The sequence below is a fragment of the Terrapene carolina genome, unplaced genomic scaffold, assembly GCF_002925995.2.
Source record: "Terrapene carolina triunguis isolate 2854851 unplaced genomic scaffold, T_m_triunguis-2.0 Scaffold67, whole genome shotgun sequence".
Taxonomy (NCBI): Eukaryota; Metazoa; Chordata; order Testudines; family Emydidae; genus Terrapene; species Terrapene triunguis.
Window position 1 is genome coordinate 14143497 of NW_020664418.1, and position 17650 is coordinate 14161146.

Here is a 17650-nt window from a genome sequence, read left to right on the forward strand (position 1 = left end):
CTGATGAACTGACCAACAGATGGGGCTGATTCCCATTGGTCCTCCCATTTCCTTGCTCCAGTGATGGGTCCTGGATGTGATTGAGCTCCAGCTGCCTGCAGGCTAGGGGAGGGTGATAATTACTGGGGCAGCTGTGAGCTGGCTTTAGCTGCAGGGTATAAAGGGCCCAGAGCAGCAATTTTTTTCCATGCTAGGTTTGGTGCAGGCAGGCAGGCAGGATGGGATATAGAGGCAGCCTGGGCTTTGCTCTCCTGTGCTGGGTGGTCAGTGGGGTGACCTGTTACAATCCCTGGGATTTCTCTAGGAGAGACTCAGCCATCTGGAGACCCACCCCCGGGGCTGAGCTCCCTCGCAGAAGAGCCCATGTGCCCTCTCTTGCCCAGCCCTACCCCTGGGCTCGAGTTGATGCTTCCCAGTTCAGGGCTGTGTCCCCACTGCAGCCTGTCATGGTGCAGTGTGAGGAGGCTCAGATGGTGATCACTGTGCACAGGGATCTGTTTGGGACGGGGCAACTGATCAAAGCTGCTGACCTGAGCCTTGGCCCGGCCGCCTGCCGGTACAGGTCCCTTAATGCTGCAGAGAACACAGTGACCTTTGAAGCTGGGCTCCATGAATGTGGCAGCACCTTGCAGGTAAGGCAGCTTCATATAAGCCAGGAGCTTCCTATTTGTGTGGATTAAAAAGGGTAACAATACTGTGCAGGGCCTTGGCTCAGTTACTGACCAACTGGCTATTTCTTTTTTGGGGGGTCTCCAGTCTCCTTATAGTTGAGAATTATTTCATGTGTTCCAAAAGCAGGCTTAAAGAGCACGCATGGGGAGGGAGCTGTGGTGGCTCTGTCAGATTTCACCACTGGACACTTGTGCCTAGTCCAAGCCAGGGAATTTTACTGCCAGTAAAGCAGAGTTTGGCACCCTGAATTCCCTGAGCTCTGCAAAGACGGTAGGTGGGAAGGGGGCAGCTGAATGTGTTTCTGTACTCTGGTAGCTCAATTTGAGTAGTGGTGTGAGTATGTTGTACCTGGGGGTTACTCTATGGCACTTGCCTTAGAGTAGGCACAGAGGAAACCAGTCAGCAGAGTCATGCAAAAGAGGGCACTATGGTAGCTCCAGTATTCCGATGGCCGGTCCAGCAGAATGAGCGCAGGAACCACTTATTGAAAGACATGCCCACTTCCTGTGGGCTGGAGAACTGTCTTCAGCTGAGAGCTGTTAAGCTCAATATTAACTACTTCCCCTTAATCTGTCCAATGTCCCCTCCTTCCAGATGTCCCCAGACTCCCTGGTTTACAGCACAAGCCTGAACTATAACCCCACCCCTGCCAGCAACCCAGTTATCCTGAGAACCAATCCAGCTGTGATTCCCATTGAGTGTCACTATCCCAGGTGAGTGACTGAGATGCTCAGGTCCCCTCCCTCCCATTCAGTCCCTCTTGTGGGATCTGGTTCAGTGACTGAGGTTTGCTCCTCTCACAGGAAGGACAATGTGAGCAGCAAAGCCATCAAACCAACATGGGTTCCCTTCAGCTCCACCCTGTCTGCTGAGGAGAGGCTGGGTTTCTCCCTGCACCTGATGAATGGTAGGTGGGAGGAGACTTCATGGGAGCTGAGCCTAGCCCTGCCTGTTTGTCCTGCTCACTGTGAACTTGCCTTGCAGATGACTGGAGTGCTGAGAGACCCTCCAATGGATTCCAGCTGGGAGAGGTCATGCATATCCAAGCTGATGTCAGCACTGGGAACCATGTGGCTCTGAGGCTCTTTGTGGACAGCTGTGTGGCCACCCTGACCCCAGACAGGGACTCCTCTCCCCGCTATGCTGTCATTGACTTCAATGGGTAAGAGCTGGGAGCCCTTTCTAGTCTAAAACAAGACTGATCGGGGACTCTCACTGACTCTTGACTCTTGTGTCTAGATGCCTGGTGGATGGGAGATCAGATGACACCACCTCAGCCTTCATATCCCCCAGTCCCAGGCAGGACACGCTGCAGTTCATGGTGGATGTGTTCAGGTTTGCAGGAGATACTAGGAACTTGGTGAGCTCCATATTTCTGCTCCAAGGCTATTTCTCCCCCTTCCCCCCAGGCTAAGCTGGTGTTAGTGTCCCCTGGGATGGTCCTAACCCCTCTTCCCACTTCCCCTCCAGATCTACATCACCTGCCATCTGAAAGTCACTGCAGCTGAGCAAGCCCCAGATCTCTTGAACAAGGCTTGTTCCTTCAACAAAGCAGGCAACATGTGAGTAGACTAGAACCCCACCAGGGGAGTGATAGGCAGCCTAGAACAGAACACTTCACTGTAGATGATTATTCCTGTTCTGTTGCAGCTGGTCTCCAGTGGAAGGCACCAGAGACATCTGCAGGTGCTGTGAGACTGGGAACTGTGGGCTGGCTGGACAGTCTGGGAGAGTCAGGCCTCTGGACAGATGGCCAGGGAGGCGCTTCCAGAGAGATGTGGCCTCCAGGCATGGTAGGTTCTGTCCCACTTCACCTGGGAAGATGTCTGGCTTACTCCAACAGACTGTTCCTAGGGGATCTTCCACCCAAAATGGGATGGATGAGACTAACCTGACGTGTATTGGTTCTCTAGTAGTGCTTCTCTCCCCAATACAGGTGACCCCTTGGTGAGGGAAGCTGATGTTGTGGTAGGACCCCTAGTCATCTTTGATTCTTATCGAGGATCAAGGGATCTTTCAACTGATCAAATGGAAGCAGAGAAGGCTGCCTCGGAGGGTAACTAGAACTTTTGAAAAACAAGTCACATGGTGCCTCTATTGTCACTTATTAATCTACATTAGGTTGGCTTGGAAAAGCTGATCTAAAGGATGGAAGAAATGGGTCTTGCAAAGTCAGCTGTAAGAATCCCTTGGGGGGGGGGGGGGGGGGGGGGTGTGGTCCAACCAGAGCCAGCCAAACATAGGACTGTCACCCATTGCAGCCTGGGCTTATCTGCTGGGACACCAGTTGTGGCCTGAGACCTGCAACCTATTATCTAGTGGGATTTATAGACAGGTGCTGATCTCCTACTCAAGCCACTTCTAGTAAACATTACCCAATTGGTATGGCTAAAAACCACTTCAAAAAACAAAACCCTTCAATATAGCTCAAATAAAATCCCCAACTTTATTAACTGTGCCTTTCACTAACATACCCAGCAAGTCCGTGGTGGATTTTTGGAGAGGTAGCTGGAAAAGCAACTATTTGCACTTTTAACCACTTGTTGTTCATTTTTTTTTTTTTTTTTTTTTATAGGATTCTCTTCTACAGCTGGGCTGATCTCCATGGCAGCTGCCATTGCACTGGCCTTCATTACTCTGGGGATACTTGTATGCAGAAGATGCAGCCGTTCTAGTGCCTGAGCAGTCACCTGCCTTGTACCTTCTGTTTAATGTAAATAAATTCAGTGAATTGAGTCTGCTCCATGACTTATTCTTAATGGGCAAAGGAGATGCCTTCCCTTCTGTGGGGAAGGAAATGGTGTGGTGGTTGCACCATACCACATCATGGACACACCAATGGGCTACACAAGGAGAGATCATGTGAGGGTGAAGAGAGCAGAGCTTCCTGCCTTCAGGTTCCAAGAGTTGAATGGCTGGTATCTCTCATAGGCAAATAGCAGGGGATTTCCCTCCTTCTGAACTGTCCAGCTGAAATCATTACAGGGCTCTAGCAGTAGAGAGAACACACATTTCCCCCAGCCCCTGTGCCCTCTGAGTGAAACAGACTCCATGACTGGCTTTAGGTGATGCTCTAGGACAGTAGTTCTCAAACTTCATTGTACCACAACCCCCTTCTGATGACAATTACTGTCCCAGCCCAGGGGGTCAAACCCTAAGGGCCTCAGCCCTGGGGATGGGGGGACTGAAGCCCTTGGGCTTTGGCCCTGGGCAGTAGGGCTCAGTCTGTGGCTTCAGCCCCAGCCAGTCTACCACAGCTCTAGCAACCCCATTAAAATGAGGTCATGACCTACTTGGGGTCCTAACCCACAGTTTGAGAACTGCTGCTCTAGGATAACTTCCCCCTGATCCTTGTGTGTAAGGTGAGCAGGCTCGCCAAGTTCTTCTCACCATGGACTGAAATTACCTCCTCAGGGGCAGTACCAGGGACTCCTAGGGGCCCCGCTGGCAGTGACACCAAGGTGACCATACTAGGCCCCCTAGCTGGGATGGGTGCGGCCCTTGGCCTGTTGTGAGAGTCTGGAGGGTGGTATCCTGTGATGCTGCTGCTGGTCTTGATCATTGGCTAGTTTGGGCAGAGGCTGGTGCTGTGGGGATAGGGTGCACTGCCATGTAGGGGCAGGGTTCTGATTCTGGAAACAGCACAGTGAAGTCTGGGTAAGCAATGCTAGTTGCGCCTGTGCAGTGTGACTGCATGCAGGAACATGGTGCTCATCAAGGAGTTTTGAGTCAGGGGTTGGGGATCACTGGGTGGGCAGAGCAGGCCCCCAACCCTGCTCCCCAGCAAGAGCTCAAGGCCTGGATTAAAAGGTCTGATGGGCCGGATGTGGCCTGCAGGCCTTTGTTTGCCCACCCCGGTCTAAGAAAATCTTCTAGTTTCTGCTCGTGCTCTGGGCCATGACCTGCAGATCAGTGAGGCCTGCTCCAAACTGATCATGCAGCTGGGGTGACTCTGCTCAAACTGAAGTCTAAAGGGCTCTACTATCTTGATCTCTCTACCACTGTAGAGAACACATCCCACCCTGCTATGTGACAGGACATCATTTGTTCAAATAACCTCTCTCCTATAACTGTCTGGGGAGCAGATCTCACCCAGGGCTGCACAAACAAGACATGCTATCAGCAAGCCCAGGGACAGCATAGGGAGCAGCATGGTGTATGTTCCCAGAACTAGCTCTCTGCAGCAGTGGTTATTCAGCCTTTCTGCCATATGATGCTGTAGTGGGGCATTGAAGCTGGTGGGGAAGGAGCAGCCCCTTTTTCCTCAACCAAATGTAGCACTCTCAGAGCAATGGCCCTTGTAGGCTTGCTGTGCACCTAGACTTGGAAGGGACTCTGAGCTATAAAGGTAGTGATGGGGGCTGATTAATGTCAGCACCTTGCACACAGTATAAAAATGCCCCTAACAGCACCCCTGGGTGGTAGGGGAGTGCTGACCGCCTTTCACACAAGCGGGGAAAAGACTAACATGCAGGATGATTACATGAGATTGCCCAGGATGGCTTTGGCACAGTGTGGAACTTAACCTTGGTCTCTTGCGTGCCAAGGTGGTGTTTCAACCATCAGACCACTTCTCTCAATGCTTTTCAGCCCATATTCCCATGGCCCCTCTGTTCTTGTCCCCTCTCTGACTAGCCGAGATCCAGCTCCCATGCCGTAGGTACATTTCCCCTGCCTCTGGCACAATTCCAGCCCTTCCACCAAAATCTGGGTCCTCCAGTTGGGAAGCTCCAAGGCCCTGACATCCCTCGAATCCACCTTGTTCCTCTGCACTCAACTTGTTTCTCTCCCTCCCAAATGTTGTTGGCTGTATCTAGACAAACAGCAGGAATCATTACTGTCCTCATTTCATGGAGGAGACTCTGAGGTTCAGTGTGGCTAAGTCAAAATTAGTGACCAGTTACAAACCCAGGAAGGGTAACCAACCACATTACCTCCATGCATTCATTTCAGACAGCAGCACGGCTGCGACTGAGGTCATCTGGAGAGACCTGGGTTTTATTCCTAGCTTTCCCAGGAGGAACATGATGTAACCTCTCAGGTAGCTTAGCTCTAAGATGCTGGAGCATGAGAGCTGCCTTGCACCAGTATAGGGCTATGAAGCCTTGATCAGTTATTAGCACTGTAGGTACAAATACATATTAAGAGCCAGCAGTGGAATGGAACAGTTGCATGCCATCCCATGGGCTCCCCACAGGTATGGTGTTGAGAACAGGTGTCTGTCTCTCTCTGGGCACACTGTCATTCTATGCAGGGCACGCAGCAGTCCCATTGGTTGCTCCATCAAACCAGAAATAAACCTGAATAACTTCATATGGACTAGCTTTTGGAGCTTGCCCTTGATGCAGGCCACTAGATTGCCGCAGGGGTACCTATGACCCAAGAACCTCATGATGCCAACTGGCAGAGGGCACTGGGAGACACAGGGGCACAGGGACCCCCTGGGTTCACCAAGAGAACGTCATGTAAGGTCTCTAATGAAACCCCGGGTCACACTGGTCATCATAACCATTGTGAGATGTAGGTATGGGACATATGCAAGGAGCACTGAAAATTAGGCTCTGTGGGCCATGTAGATAAAGCAGGCCTCTCAAAGGTAGTGGGTCTTGAGACAAAGTCCTGCAGACAGGAGTGGTGGGTGATGCTTATCTCCATGATGACCATTGTGTATTATATGCCATACAACATCTAAGTCAAATGCTAATGAGGAGCTGGCAGAGACTTTAGAAAGAAACTAAGAGGAAGAAGTCAATATTGGAGGGGGAACCCTAGCTAGAGGCAAACATCAAAGGTGCATTCTGGTATATTTGAAGGGCAAAAAGACACCTTGACATCAAGTGCCTAGGAAGTAAACTGACAGCGAGTTGGCATTATGAAAAAGGGGTCACAGCCACGCTTGGCTGAAAATGCTGGAGGGAACTTGGATGACGACACTTTTCTAGACTGGAGAATAAATCTCCTTTTGCTTTAGAATTGAGCTGAAGTGCTGTGTGTGATACAAGAGCAGTGAGCTAAGGCCAAACTGGTAAACAAGGGTGCGCTGTTCCTTTGGGTATCTGTGGATATCCAGTGATCGGGGCTGAACCCCACAGGGGGCCACTTTGAAGGGACTTGAAGCCCGGGGTGCATTGCTTGTCAACCTGCAAGGCAAAAGACAGGGCTGGGCTAGCCCAGAGAAGAATGCTGTAGGGGCTGAGGGGCTGGTTGCATTGGGGAGCTAACACAGGCAAGGCTCCCTCATACTGGAGACAGGTGGCAACTAGGTGACGCACAGCCCTGGCTGCCCTGAGAAGTGTGTCAGTCCCTGTCCCAGGAATCTCAGTTTCACATGGATTTTCCCCCCAGGACAGACCCTCTCTTGGCTTTGAAAAACAAACCTCATGGATTGCTCTGGGCTTAGGTGGGAGATAGGTGCCCAGACTCTTAGAGGGAGGCAGCTGTGCACGTGCCCAGAGGCTGAAACATGGGCACCTAAGGAACTTTATACTGTAAAAACTTAGGTGCTGCTGAGTGAATTTAGGCACGTATGGAGTTAGATATACCTATCTCATAGAACTGGAAGGGACCCTGAAAGGTCATTGAGTCCAGTCCCCTGCCTTCACTAGCAGGACTGATTTTGCCCCAGATCCCTAAGTGGCCCCCTCAAGGATTGAGCTCACAACCCTGGGTTTAACAGGCCAATACTCAAACCACTGAGTGTGGTTTGCTAATCACGGTGGAACCAAACCCAGGATTTACAGGTCTAAATCTGGGATTGAGGGTCCTGGGTCCCTTTGTGGTGGAGCCCACCCTTAGCCTTCCATTGAATGAAACAGGGCAGGAATTTCCTAAACTGCAGCTGATGAACTGACCAACAGGTGGGGCTGATTCCCATTGGTCCTCCTATTTCCCTGGTCCACAGTGTGGGCAGTGGGTGTGATTGGGCCCCAGCTGACTGCAGATTAGGGGAGGGTGTTAATTACCTGGGTCAGCTGTCACCTGGCTCTAGGTCAGGGTATAAAGGCCCCAGAGCAGCAGTTTCCCTCTATACTGGGTTTGCTGCAAGCAGGCAGGATGGGACAAAGAAGCAGCCTGGGCTTTGCTCTCCTGTGCTGGGTGGTCAGTGGGGTGACTGGTTACAATCCCTGGGATTTCTCTAGGAGAGACTCAGCCATGTGGAGACCCACCCCCAGGGCTGAGCCCCCTCGCAGAAGAGCCCATGTGCCCTCTCTTGCCCAGCCCTACCCCTGGGCTCGGGTTGATTCTTCCCAGCTCAGGGCTGTGTCCCTGCTGCAGCCTGTCACAGTGCAGTGTGAGGAGGCTCAGATGGTGATCACTGTGCACAGGGATCTGTTTGGGACGGGGCGACTGATCAAAGCTTCTGACCTGAGCCTTGGCCCGGCCACCTGCCAGTACAGGTCCCTTAATGCTGCAGAGAACACAGTGACTTTTACAGCTGGGCTCCATGAATGTGGCAGCACCTTGCAGGTAAGGATTCATGCACACCAGGAGCCCCTACTGATCCCTAGCATCACTGCCCCTGTCTTGTCTGATGGGGTTAAAATGGGGTGGGGGAGAAAACAGTGGGTGGCATTTTGTTCCTGTCATTGACAAGCTCCCTGTTTTTCCTGGGTTCTTCTTCCTAGCCTCCAATCTCATGCACCAGTCATAGACTTCTGCCCAGCTTGGCTCCTAAAGCAGGCTCATGAGTGAAGCCTGAAGCGGGTGGTCTGGTGGCTCAGACAGACTTTACTTCTGGACACCCCTGTTGAAAGCTTGTCTGGAGACTCTACAGACAGGACCACTCAACTGAATACATTGGTTGGTGTTAGCCTGAGCTCCACATAAGCTGTAGGAGGGAAAGGGACAGACAATTGGCTTCCTTAAATCCCTGGTCAAAATTCACCTAAAGAAGCTAATAGGTTAAACCTGGGGGTTTTACTGTCTGATATTCCTTCACAACCTGCACAGAGGAACCTAGTGAGGTAGAGCTGTGTAAAATGGCACTACAGTGGCTCTAGTATTCCTAAGGCTGTTCTAGCAGACTGAGCTCTGCAATCCTCCTGCTTCTAGTGTCCAGCCCTTCCAAAGGCAGTTGCCAGTTGACGGGGCACTTGTTTGAAGACTTGAGCTCTTGTTTCCATCTGGCTGAGGCTTGTTCTTGGGCTTATCTTAAGTAACTTTCAAATGCCATGTAGTCTAGTGTTAACCCTTCCATGTCTGGTTCTTCCCAGATGACCCCAGACTCCCTTGTTTACAGCACAAGCCTGAACTATAACCCCACCCCTGCCAGCAACCCAGTGATCCTGAGAACCAATCCAGCTGTGATTCCCATTGAGTGTCACTATCCCAGGTGAGCGACTGAGATACTCAGATCCCTCCCTCCCATTCAGTCCCTCTTGTGGGATCTGGTTCAGTGACTGAGGTTTGCTCCTCTCACAGGAAGGACAATGTGAGCAGTAAAGCCATCAAGCCCACATGGGTTCCCTTCAGTTCCACCCTGTCTGCTGAGGAGAGGCTGGGTTTCTCCCTGCACCTGATGAATGGTAAGTGGGTGGGAGGAGCCTTCAGGAGAGCCAAGTCCAGCCCTGCCTGTCTGTCCTGCTCACTGTGAACTTGCCTTCCAGATGACTGGAGTGCTGAGAGACCCTCCAATGGATTCCAGCTGGGGGAGGTCATGCATATCCAAGCTGATGTCCACACTGGGAACCATGTGGCTCTGAGGCTCTTTGTGGACAGCTGTGTGGCCACCCTGACCCCAGACAGGGACTCCTCTCCCCGCTATGCTGTCATTGACTTCAATGGGTAAGAGCTGGGAGCCCTTTCTAGTCTAAAACAAGACTGATCAGGGACTCTCACTGACCCTTGACTCTTGTGTCTAGATGCCTGGTGGATGGGAGATCAGATGACACCACCTCAGCCTTCATATCCCCCAGGCCAAGGCAGGACACACTGCAGTTCATGGTGGATGTGTTCAGGTTTGCAGGAGATGCCAGCAACTTGGTGAGCTCCCAGATTTCTGCTCCAAGTTGACTTCCCCTGAGGCTAAGCAGGTGTTAGTGTCCCCTGGGATGGTCCTAACCCCTCTTCCCACTTCCCCTCCAGATCTACATCACCTGCCATCTGAAAGTCACTGCAGCTGAGCAAGCCCCAGATCCCTTGAACAAGGCTTGTTCCTTCAACAAAGCAGGCAACATGTGAGTAGACTAGAACCCCACCAGGGGAGTGATAGGCAGCCTAGAACAGAACACTTCACTGTAGATTGTTCCTGTTCTGTTGCAGCTGGTCTCCAGTGGAAGGCACCAGAGACATCTGCAGGTGCTGTGAGACTGGGAACTGTGGGCTGGCTGGACAGTCTGGGAGAGTCAGGCCTCTGGACAGATGGCCAGGGAGGCGCTTCCAGAGAGATGTGGCCTCCAGGCATGGTAGGTTCTGCGCCCACTTCACCTGGGAAGACGTCTGGCTTACTCCAACAGACTGTTCCTAGGGGATCTTCCACCCAAAATGGGATGGATGAGACTAACCTGACATGTATTGGTGCTCTAGCAGTGCTTCTTTTCCCCAATACAGGTGACCCCTTCGTGAGGGAAGCTGAGGCTGATGTTGTGGTAGGACCCCTATTCATCTTCGATGCTTATCGAGGATCCAGGGATGTCTCAACTGATCAAATGGAAGCAGAGAACTCCGCCTCAGAGGGTAACTAGTTCTACTGAACAAGTCACATGGTGCCTCTATTGTCACTTACTAATCTACATTAGGTTGGCTTGGAAAAGTTGATCTAAAGGATGGAAGAAATGGGTCTTGCAAATTCAGCTGTAAGAATCCCTTAGTCCAAGGAGGGGGTGTTGAGATGGTCCAACCAGAGCCAGTCAAACATTGCAGCCTGGGCTCATCTGCTGGGAAACCAGTTGTGCCTGAGACCTGCAACCACTTCAAAAAACACAACCCTTCAATATAGCTCAAATATATTCTCTGTCCCCCCACCACCACCACTTTATTAACTGTGGCCTTCACTAATGTACCCAGCAAGTCCGTGGTGGATTTTTGGAGAGGTAGCTGGAAAAGCAACTACTTGCCGTTTTAACAATGTGTTCTTCCTCTTGTAGGATTCTCTTCTACAGCTGGGCTGATCTCTGTGGCAGCTGCCATTGCACTGGCCTTCATTACTCTGGGGATATTTGTATACAGAAGATGCAGCCGTTCTAGTGCCTGAGCAGTCACCTGTCTTGTACCTTCTGTCTAATGTAAATAAATTCAGTAAATTGAGTCTGGTCCATGACTTATTCTTAAGGGGCAAGGGAGATGCCTTCCCTTCTGTGGGGAAGGAAATGGTGTGGTTGATGCACCAACCACATCATGGACACACCAATGGGCTCCACAAGGAGAGATCATGTGAGGGTGAAGAAAGCAGAGCTTGCTACCTTCAGGTTCCAAGAGTCAAATGGCTGGCATCTCTCATAAGCAAATGGCAGGGGCATTTCCCTCCTTCTGACCTGGCAGCTGTACCCATTACAGGGCTCTAGCACTAGAGAGAACACACATTTTCCCTAGCCACTGTGCCCTCTGAGTGAAACAGACTCAATGAGAGTTCCTCCTGATTCCATTACTAGACTTGGGTGATGCTCTAGGATAACTTCCCCCTGATACTTCTGTTTAAAGTGAGAAGCCAAGTTCTTCTTACCATAGACTGAAATCACCTCTGCTGTGAATTCTTTGGGCTTAAGTTAGATATGGTGGTGTAGGCCACCCTTCTACTGGTACCACAGGGCCTAGGCAAAGATGGTCTAAAAAAATCTTCCAGTTTCTGCTCATGCTCTGGGGCATGACCTTTAGATCAATGAACCCTGTTCCACACTGATCATACACCCAGGGCAGCCTCTACTCAAACCCAAGTCTAAAGGGCTTTGCTCTCTGTACCACTGTATAGAACATATCCCACCCTCCTGCATGACAGCATGTTGTTTGAACAAACATCTCTCCTGTAGCTGTGTGTGGATCAGATCTGGCCACTAGATTGTCACAGGGGTACCTGTGACCCAAGAACCTCATGATGCCAACTGGCAGAGGGCACTGGGAGACACAGGGGCACAGGGACCTCCTGGGTTCACCAAGAGAACATCATGTAAGTTCTCTAATGAAACCCCGGGTCACACTGGTCATCATAACCATTGTGAGATGTAGGTATGGGACATATGCAAGGAGCACTGAAAATTAGGCTCTGTGGGCCATGTAGATAAAGCAGGCCTCTCAAAGGTAGTGGGTCTTGAGACTGTCCTGCAGACAGGAGTGGTGGGCGATGCTTATCTCCATGGTGGACCATTGTGTGTTGTATGTCATACAACGTCTAAGTCAAATGCTAATGAGGAGCTGGCAGAGACTTCAGAAAGAAACTAAAAGGAAGAAGTCAACATTGGAGGGGGAATCCTAGCTATAGGTAAACATCAAAGGGACATTCTGGTATATTTGAGGGGCAAAAAGAGACCCCAACATATCAGGTGCCTAGGAAGTAAACTGACAGCGAGTTGGCGTCATGAAAAAGGGGTCTCGCCACGCTTGGCTGAAAATGTTGGAGGGAACTTGGGTGAAAGACACTTTTCTAGACTGGAGGATAACTTGTTAGTTAAGTGTAGGCTCTGGAATGTGAGTTATGATTTTGTTTCATAGCTAGCCATTTGTTTCCAGCTCTCACACAGGTTTCTATTTGACTCTCTGTTCTGTCTTTTGCTTTAGAATTGAGCTGAAGTGCTGTGTGTGATACAAGAGCGGTGAGCTAAGGCCATACTGGTAAATGGGGATGCGCTGTTCCTCTGGAAACAGAGGATCTGGGATTTCTGTGGGTATTCAGTGATCGGGGCTGGACTCCACAGGGGGCCACTTTGAAGGGACTTGAAGCCTGGGGTGCATTGATTGTCAACCTGCAAGGCAAAAGACAGGGCTGGGCTAGCCCAGAGAAGAATGCTTGAGGGGCTGAGGGGCTGGTTGCATTGGGGAGTTAACACCCAGCTGGCACAGGCAAGGATCCCTCATACCTGAGGCAGCCTAAGGGGAGGATCCACAAGGTCCGGGATCTCAAGTAATTACAGGGGACAACTAAAGATATAACAGGGATGGGTGTGAGGTCACAGGGCTAAATGAAGGGAACCTGATGGGGACACCGAGCAGAGAACCCCGGACAGCGCCCACTGCTCCTCGAAAGTGTCAAGGAGCCAGCGGACGCCGCTCAGAGGAACTCTGCCCGGATACATGAGCGGACAGAGGATTGGAAATAAACCCTACAGTACCAGGAAACCCCGTCAGCCAACCTCCTCTCTCTGGTCTTGTAGATGGCCATTTTGGCCAGCGCTAGGAGGAGGCTGACAAGGAATTCCCGCGACTTTGTGGGGCCACAGATAGGGAGTGCATAGATAAAGAGGTGAGGGGAAAAGTGCAGCCAAAAATGCAATAGGATATCTAAGAGGAGCCGGAATAGGGGCTGCAACCTGGAGCACTCCAGTTACACGTGTGCCAGGGTCTCCCTCATGCCGCAAAAGGGGCAGGTGTCCAGGAGGGGGGCGAACTGCGCCAAGAACATGCCTATGCTCACGGCTCCATGAAGGAGCCGCCAACTGACATCCCCAGCAGGCCTCGGGACCAGGGTGGAGTATAGGCTGGCCCACCGGGGTTCCTCACCCTTCAAAGGTGGTAGGAGGTCTTGCCACTTCATGTCAGAGCGGGACACAAAGGTGAGGATGTGAAGAGTGTGGAGCACGAGCATGTACAGATATTTCCTCGACGCGGTCTGGAAGTGAACAGGCTGCAAGTTGTGCAGCCGGCTCTCGGTGAAGGGGTGGGATGGCCGGGTAGGTCCACGGGGCAGAGGCCTAGGGAAAAGGTCTGGAGGACCTGGGGTGTAGGGTGGGCGGGGAGCGCCCTCCTGCAGGACCCTGTCGAGATAAGCCCGAGCAGTGGGCGGTAGAGCAGCCCTCACCTCCTGAAGTACGCACCGGGGAGTATGAGGGCTAGAGAGCCCCACGCGCTGGGTGAGCATCAGGGGATCCAGACAGTCTCCCCAGTCACAGTACAGGAGGTCTCCGACTCTGGTGACTTCTGCCAGGACCAGCCTCTGTCGCACCGAGGGGGACTCTGCCACCTGCACATGGAGCTGGGGGTCGTGTAGCAGGGGCACTGTGAGGAGATCCGCCCGCTCGGTGGCCGCCATGGACCTAGTCACCGAGACCAGTTTCCAGGTCTAGAGGAGGTCCTAGTAGAAGACCGGCAGCCCAGAGAGGTCTCACGGAAGACCTCTCAGATGGAGATAAAGGAGCTGCTGGTCATATTGGAGCCCTCGGAAGCGGCGCAGGAAGGCGTGCGCCAGTATGCTCCACCCCAGGCTACCTGCACCATAAAGGAGCCTCTGCAGGGCCTAGAGGCGGAAGATGTGGACCTGAGGACTTTAGGCCCTGTCCTCCCTCCTCCAGGGCAAGGTGGAGAACCTGTGCAAAGACCCAGTGCAGTCCTGGCCAAAAGAACTCCAGAACCAGCTTCCGGAGGTTGGCCAGGAAACTCAGGGCCGGGACCAGGGTGTTGAGCCAGTGCCAGAGCATGGACAGTACTAGTTGGTTCAATACCAGTGCCTTCCCTTGGAGTAGTTCCATCCACCTCTGCAGCCGCTCTGATACCCTGCCCTCTAAACCTTGCCAGTTCTCCAGCAGAGACGGATGCGTGGCAGAAAGGTAAATGCTGAGATAGAGCAGCGGATCCGTGCCCTACCGGATGGCCTGAAGCGCAGTGGGGCGAAGCTTGCATGCCACCTGTCCCCAACCACTAGACCAGAGCTCTTGACTCAGTTGACCCAGGCAGAGGAGGCTGCCAAGTAGATGGCCTGGCAAACCTCCACCCGCACCAGGTCGCCCGGGTCCTGGACTGCAAGGAGCACGTTGTCGGCGTATGCCAACAAGACCAGCCGCAACTCTGGCTCTCGCTGCACCAACCCCTTCAACTTCCGGTGGAGCAGACAAAGGAAGAGCTCGATCGCCAGGGCATACAGCTGATCCGACAGTGGACACCCCTGGCGCACCCCTCGCCCGAAGCTGACCAGCTCAGTCAGGGTCCAGTTGAGCTTGACCAGACACTCCGAGGAAGCGTACAGCACCTGAAGAAACTCCACAAACTAGGGCCCGAAACCGAAGGCTCGCAGAGTGCCCAGGAGATACCTGTGGTCCATCCGGTCGAACACCCTCTGCTGGTCTAGAAACAGGAGGTCGAACGACAGACCATCCCTACACCCCAGCTCCAAGAGGTCCCGGACCAAGTACAGGTTATCGAGGATGGTCCAGCTCAGGATGGTGTATGTCTCGTCAGGGTGGACCAGATCCACCAGCACGGGACCCCAGCCACAGTGAGATGGCCTTTGCTACGACTTTCTAGTCCATGCTGAGGAGCGAGATGGGATGCCAATTCCTAAGGTTGCGGGGATCTCCCTTCTTGGGAAACAAGGCGAGCACAGGTGGCCCAGGCCTTCTCTTGGCTTTGAAAAAGAAACCATTCTGGGGGAGGGGAGAAATGGGGGCAGATGTGAGGAACACATTGGGGAAAACAACTCAACCCCGCAAACTCCACCCCAACCCTGGAACGAGAACACCAGTTTTGGAACTCATCTGGCTAGTTATGTGGATATTAGAGAGGACACAAATTTCTCCTTGAACAGATTTCAGTTTCGCACTTATCCACAATGGAACAGTCGTTGAGCCAGACTGAGAGAGCAAGTGACCGGGAATGCTGCTGTAGCCCAGTGGGAGGTGGGAGCACTGGGGTCTGGTCCCTTTTCATTATTTATCCACAACAGAACAGCTTGAATGGGAGAGCAGGAGGAAGCCAAGCATCAGAATGCCCCCTAGCTCAGTGGTTCAAGCATTCTTCTGAGAGATCCCTGTTCATATCCTTTCTCTCCCCCACAGAAGAGAGGGGGAATCAAACCTAGGTCTCCCACATTCCAGGTAAATGCTCTAACCACTGGGCTAAAAGCTCTGAGGTGGACACCATGTTCTGCTCTAGTGGAATTGTGAGTGGGGCCCAAGCCAGTAGGCAGCACACCCAGTGGATTGGGGCCAACATGCGACTTAGGCAGCCAAACGACTAACTTCCCCTGGCTCATGGATCACTCTGGGCTTAGGTGGGAGATAGGTGTCTGGACTCCTAGAGGGAGGCAGCTGTGCACGTACCCAGAGGCTGAAACGCGGGCAAAAAGGGAAATTTATACTGTAAAAACTTAGGTGCTGCTGAGTGAATTTAGGCACCTACGAAGTTCACTGTGTAGTTTGTGGATCACAGTGGAGCCAAACCCAGGATTTATAGGCCTAAATCTGGGATTGAGGGGCCTGGGTCCCTTTGTGGTGGAGCCCACCCTTAGCCTTCCATTGAATGAAACAGAGCAGGAATTTCCCAAACTGCAGCTGATGAACTGACCAACAGGTGGGGCAGATTCCCATTGGTCCTCCCATTTCCTTGCTCCAGGGTGTGAGCAGCAGGTGTGATTGGGCCCCAGCTGCCTGCAGATTAGGGGGGCGTGTTAATTACCTGGGCCAGCTGTGGGCTGCCTTTAGCTGCAGGGTATAAAGGGCCCAGAGCAGCAGTTTTCATCCATGTAGGGTTTGCTGCAAGCAGGCAGGATGGGATATAGAAGCAGCCTGGGCTTTGCTCTCCTGTGCTGGGTGGTCAGTGGGGTGACTGGTTACAATCCCTGGGATTTCTCTAGGAGAGACTCAGCCATCTGGAGACCCACCCCCAGGGCTCAGCCCCCTCACAGAAATGCCCATGTGCCCTCTCTTGCCCAGCCCTACCCCTGGGCTCGAGTTGATGCTTCCCAGCCCAGGGCTGTGTCCCCACTGCAGCCTGTCATACTGCAGTGTGAGGAGGCTCAGATGGTGATCACTGTGCACAGGGATCTGTTTGGGACAGGGCGACTGATCAAAGCTGCTGACCTGAGCCTTGGTCCAGCTGCCTGCCAGTACACGTCCCTTAATGCTGCGGAGAACACAGTGACTTTTACAGCTGGGCTCCATGAATGTGGCAGCACCTTGCAGGTAAGGATTCAGGCAAGCCAGGTGCCCATACTGATCCCTAGCATCACTGCCCCTATCTTGTCTAATAGGGTTAAAAATGCGGGGGGGGGGAGGGAACAGTGGGTGCAATGTTTGTTCCTGTCATTGACAAGCTCCTGGTTTTTCCTGGGTGCCTCTTCCTAGCCTCCAATTTCATGCACCAGTCAAAGAATTCTGCCCTGCTCAGCTCCTGGAGCAGGCTCACGAGTGGTGCCTGAAGAGGGTGGTCTGGTGTCCAGAAGTAAAGTCTGACTGAGCCACCCCTGTTCAAAGTCTGTCTGGAGACTCTACAGACTGGGCCACTCAACTGAATATATTGATTGGTGTTTGGCTGAGCTCTACATAGGCTGTAAGGGAGAGAGAGGAATAGACACCTGGCTTACTGAAACAGTGGTCAAAACTTACCTGAATGCAGTTAACAGATTATACTGGGGGGGGGGGGGGGGGGGGGGTTGTCTGATTCTTTCACAATGTGCACAGAGGAAACTTGTGAGTAGTTGTCCAAAATGGCACTACTGTGGCTCTAGTATTCTGATGGCTGCTCTAGCAGACTGAGCTCTGAAGTTCCCAGTTGACTAGGCACTTGTTGGAAAACTTAGGTCTTGTTTCTTTCTGGCTGAGGCTTGTTCTCAAGCTCCTCTCAATGGCTTTTCCAATGCCATGTATACTAGTGTTAACCCTTCCATGTCTGGTTCTTCCCAGATGACCCCAGACTCCCTAGTTTACAGCACAAGCCTGAACTATAACCCCACCCCTGCCAGCAATCCAGTGATCCTGAGAACCAATCCGGCTGTGATTCCTATTGGGTGTCACTACCCCAGGTGAGTGTCTGAGATGCTCAGGTCCCCTCTCTCCCATTCAGATCCTGTTGTGGGATCTGGCTCAGTGACTGAGGTTTGCTCCTCTCACAGGAAGGACAA

General features: G+C 52.3%; 3 protein-coding genes across 3 annotated transcripts in view; all 3 read left to right on the forward strand.

Moving 5' to 3' along the window:
• The first annotated feature begins 218 nt into the window (after positions 1–218).
• Positions 219–3354, forward strand: LOC112112490 (zona pellucida sperm-binding protein 3-like). The gene is made up of 9 exons (XM_026648444.1): positions 219–632; positions 1267–1385; positions 1476–1579; positions 1657–1834; positions 1912–2032; positions 2143–2234; positions 2323–2465; positions 2609–2728; positions 3248–3354. Exons 1-9 carry the CDS (start codon positions 219–221, stop codon positions 3352–3354), a joined length of 1398 nt encoding a protein of 465 aa, XP_026504229.1.
• Positions 3355–7725: 4371 nt separating this feature from the next.
• LOC112112485 (zona pellucida sperm-binding protein 3-like) lies at positions 7726–10864 on the forward strand. The gene is made up of 9 exons (XM_026648445.1): positions 7726–8139; positions 8886–9004; positions 9094–9197; positions 9279–9456; positions 9534–9654; positions 9757–9848; positions 9934–10076; positions 10222–10347; positions 10758–10864. Exons 1-9 carry the CDS (start codon positions 7726–7728, stop codon positions 10862–10864), a joined length of 1404 nt encoding a protein of 467 aa, XP_026504230.1.
• A 5434-nt stretch (positions 10865–16298) lies between these two features.
• The window catches only part of LOC112112486 (zona pellucida sperm-binding protein 3-like), a 3071-nt gene continuing 1719 nt past the window's right edge, over positions 16299–17650 (forward strand). Inside the window, exons 1-2 of the mRNA XM_024208422.2 lie at positions 16299–16712; positions 17433–17551. Of these exons, the coding sequence (XP_024064190.2) occupies positions 16299–16712; positions 17433–17551 (533 nt within the window). The remainder of the gene's footprint in view (positions 16713–17432; positions 17552–17650) is intronic.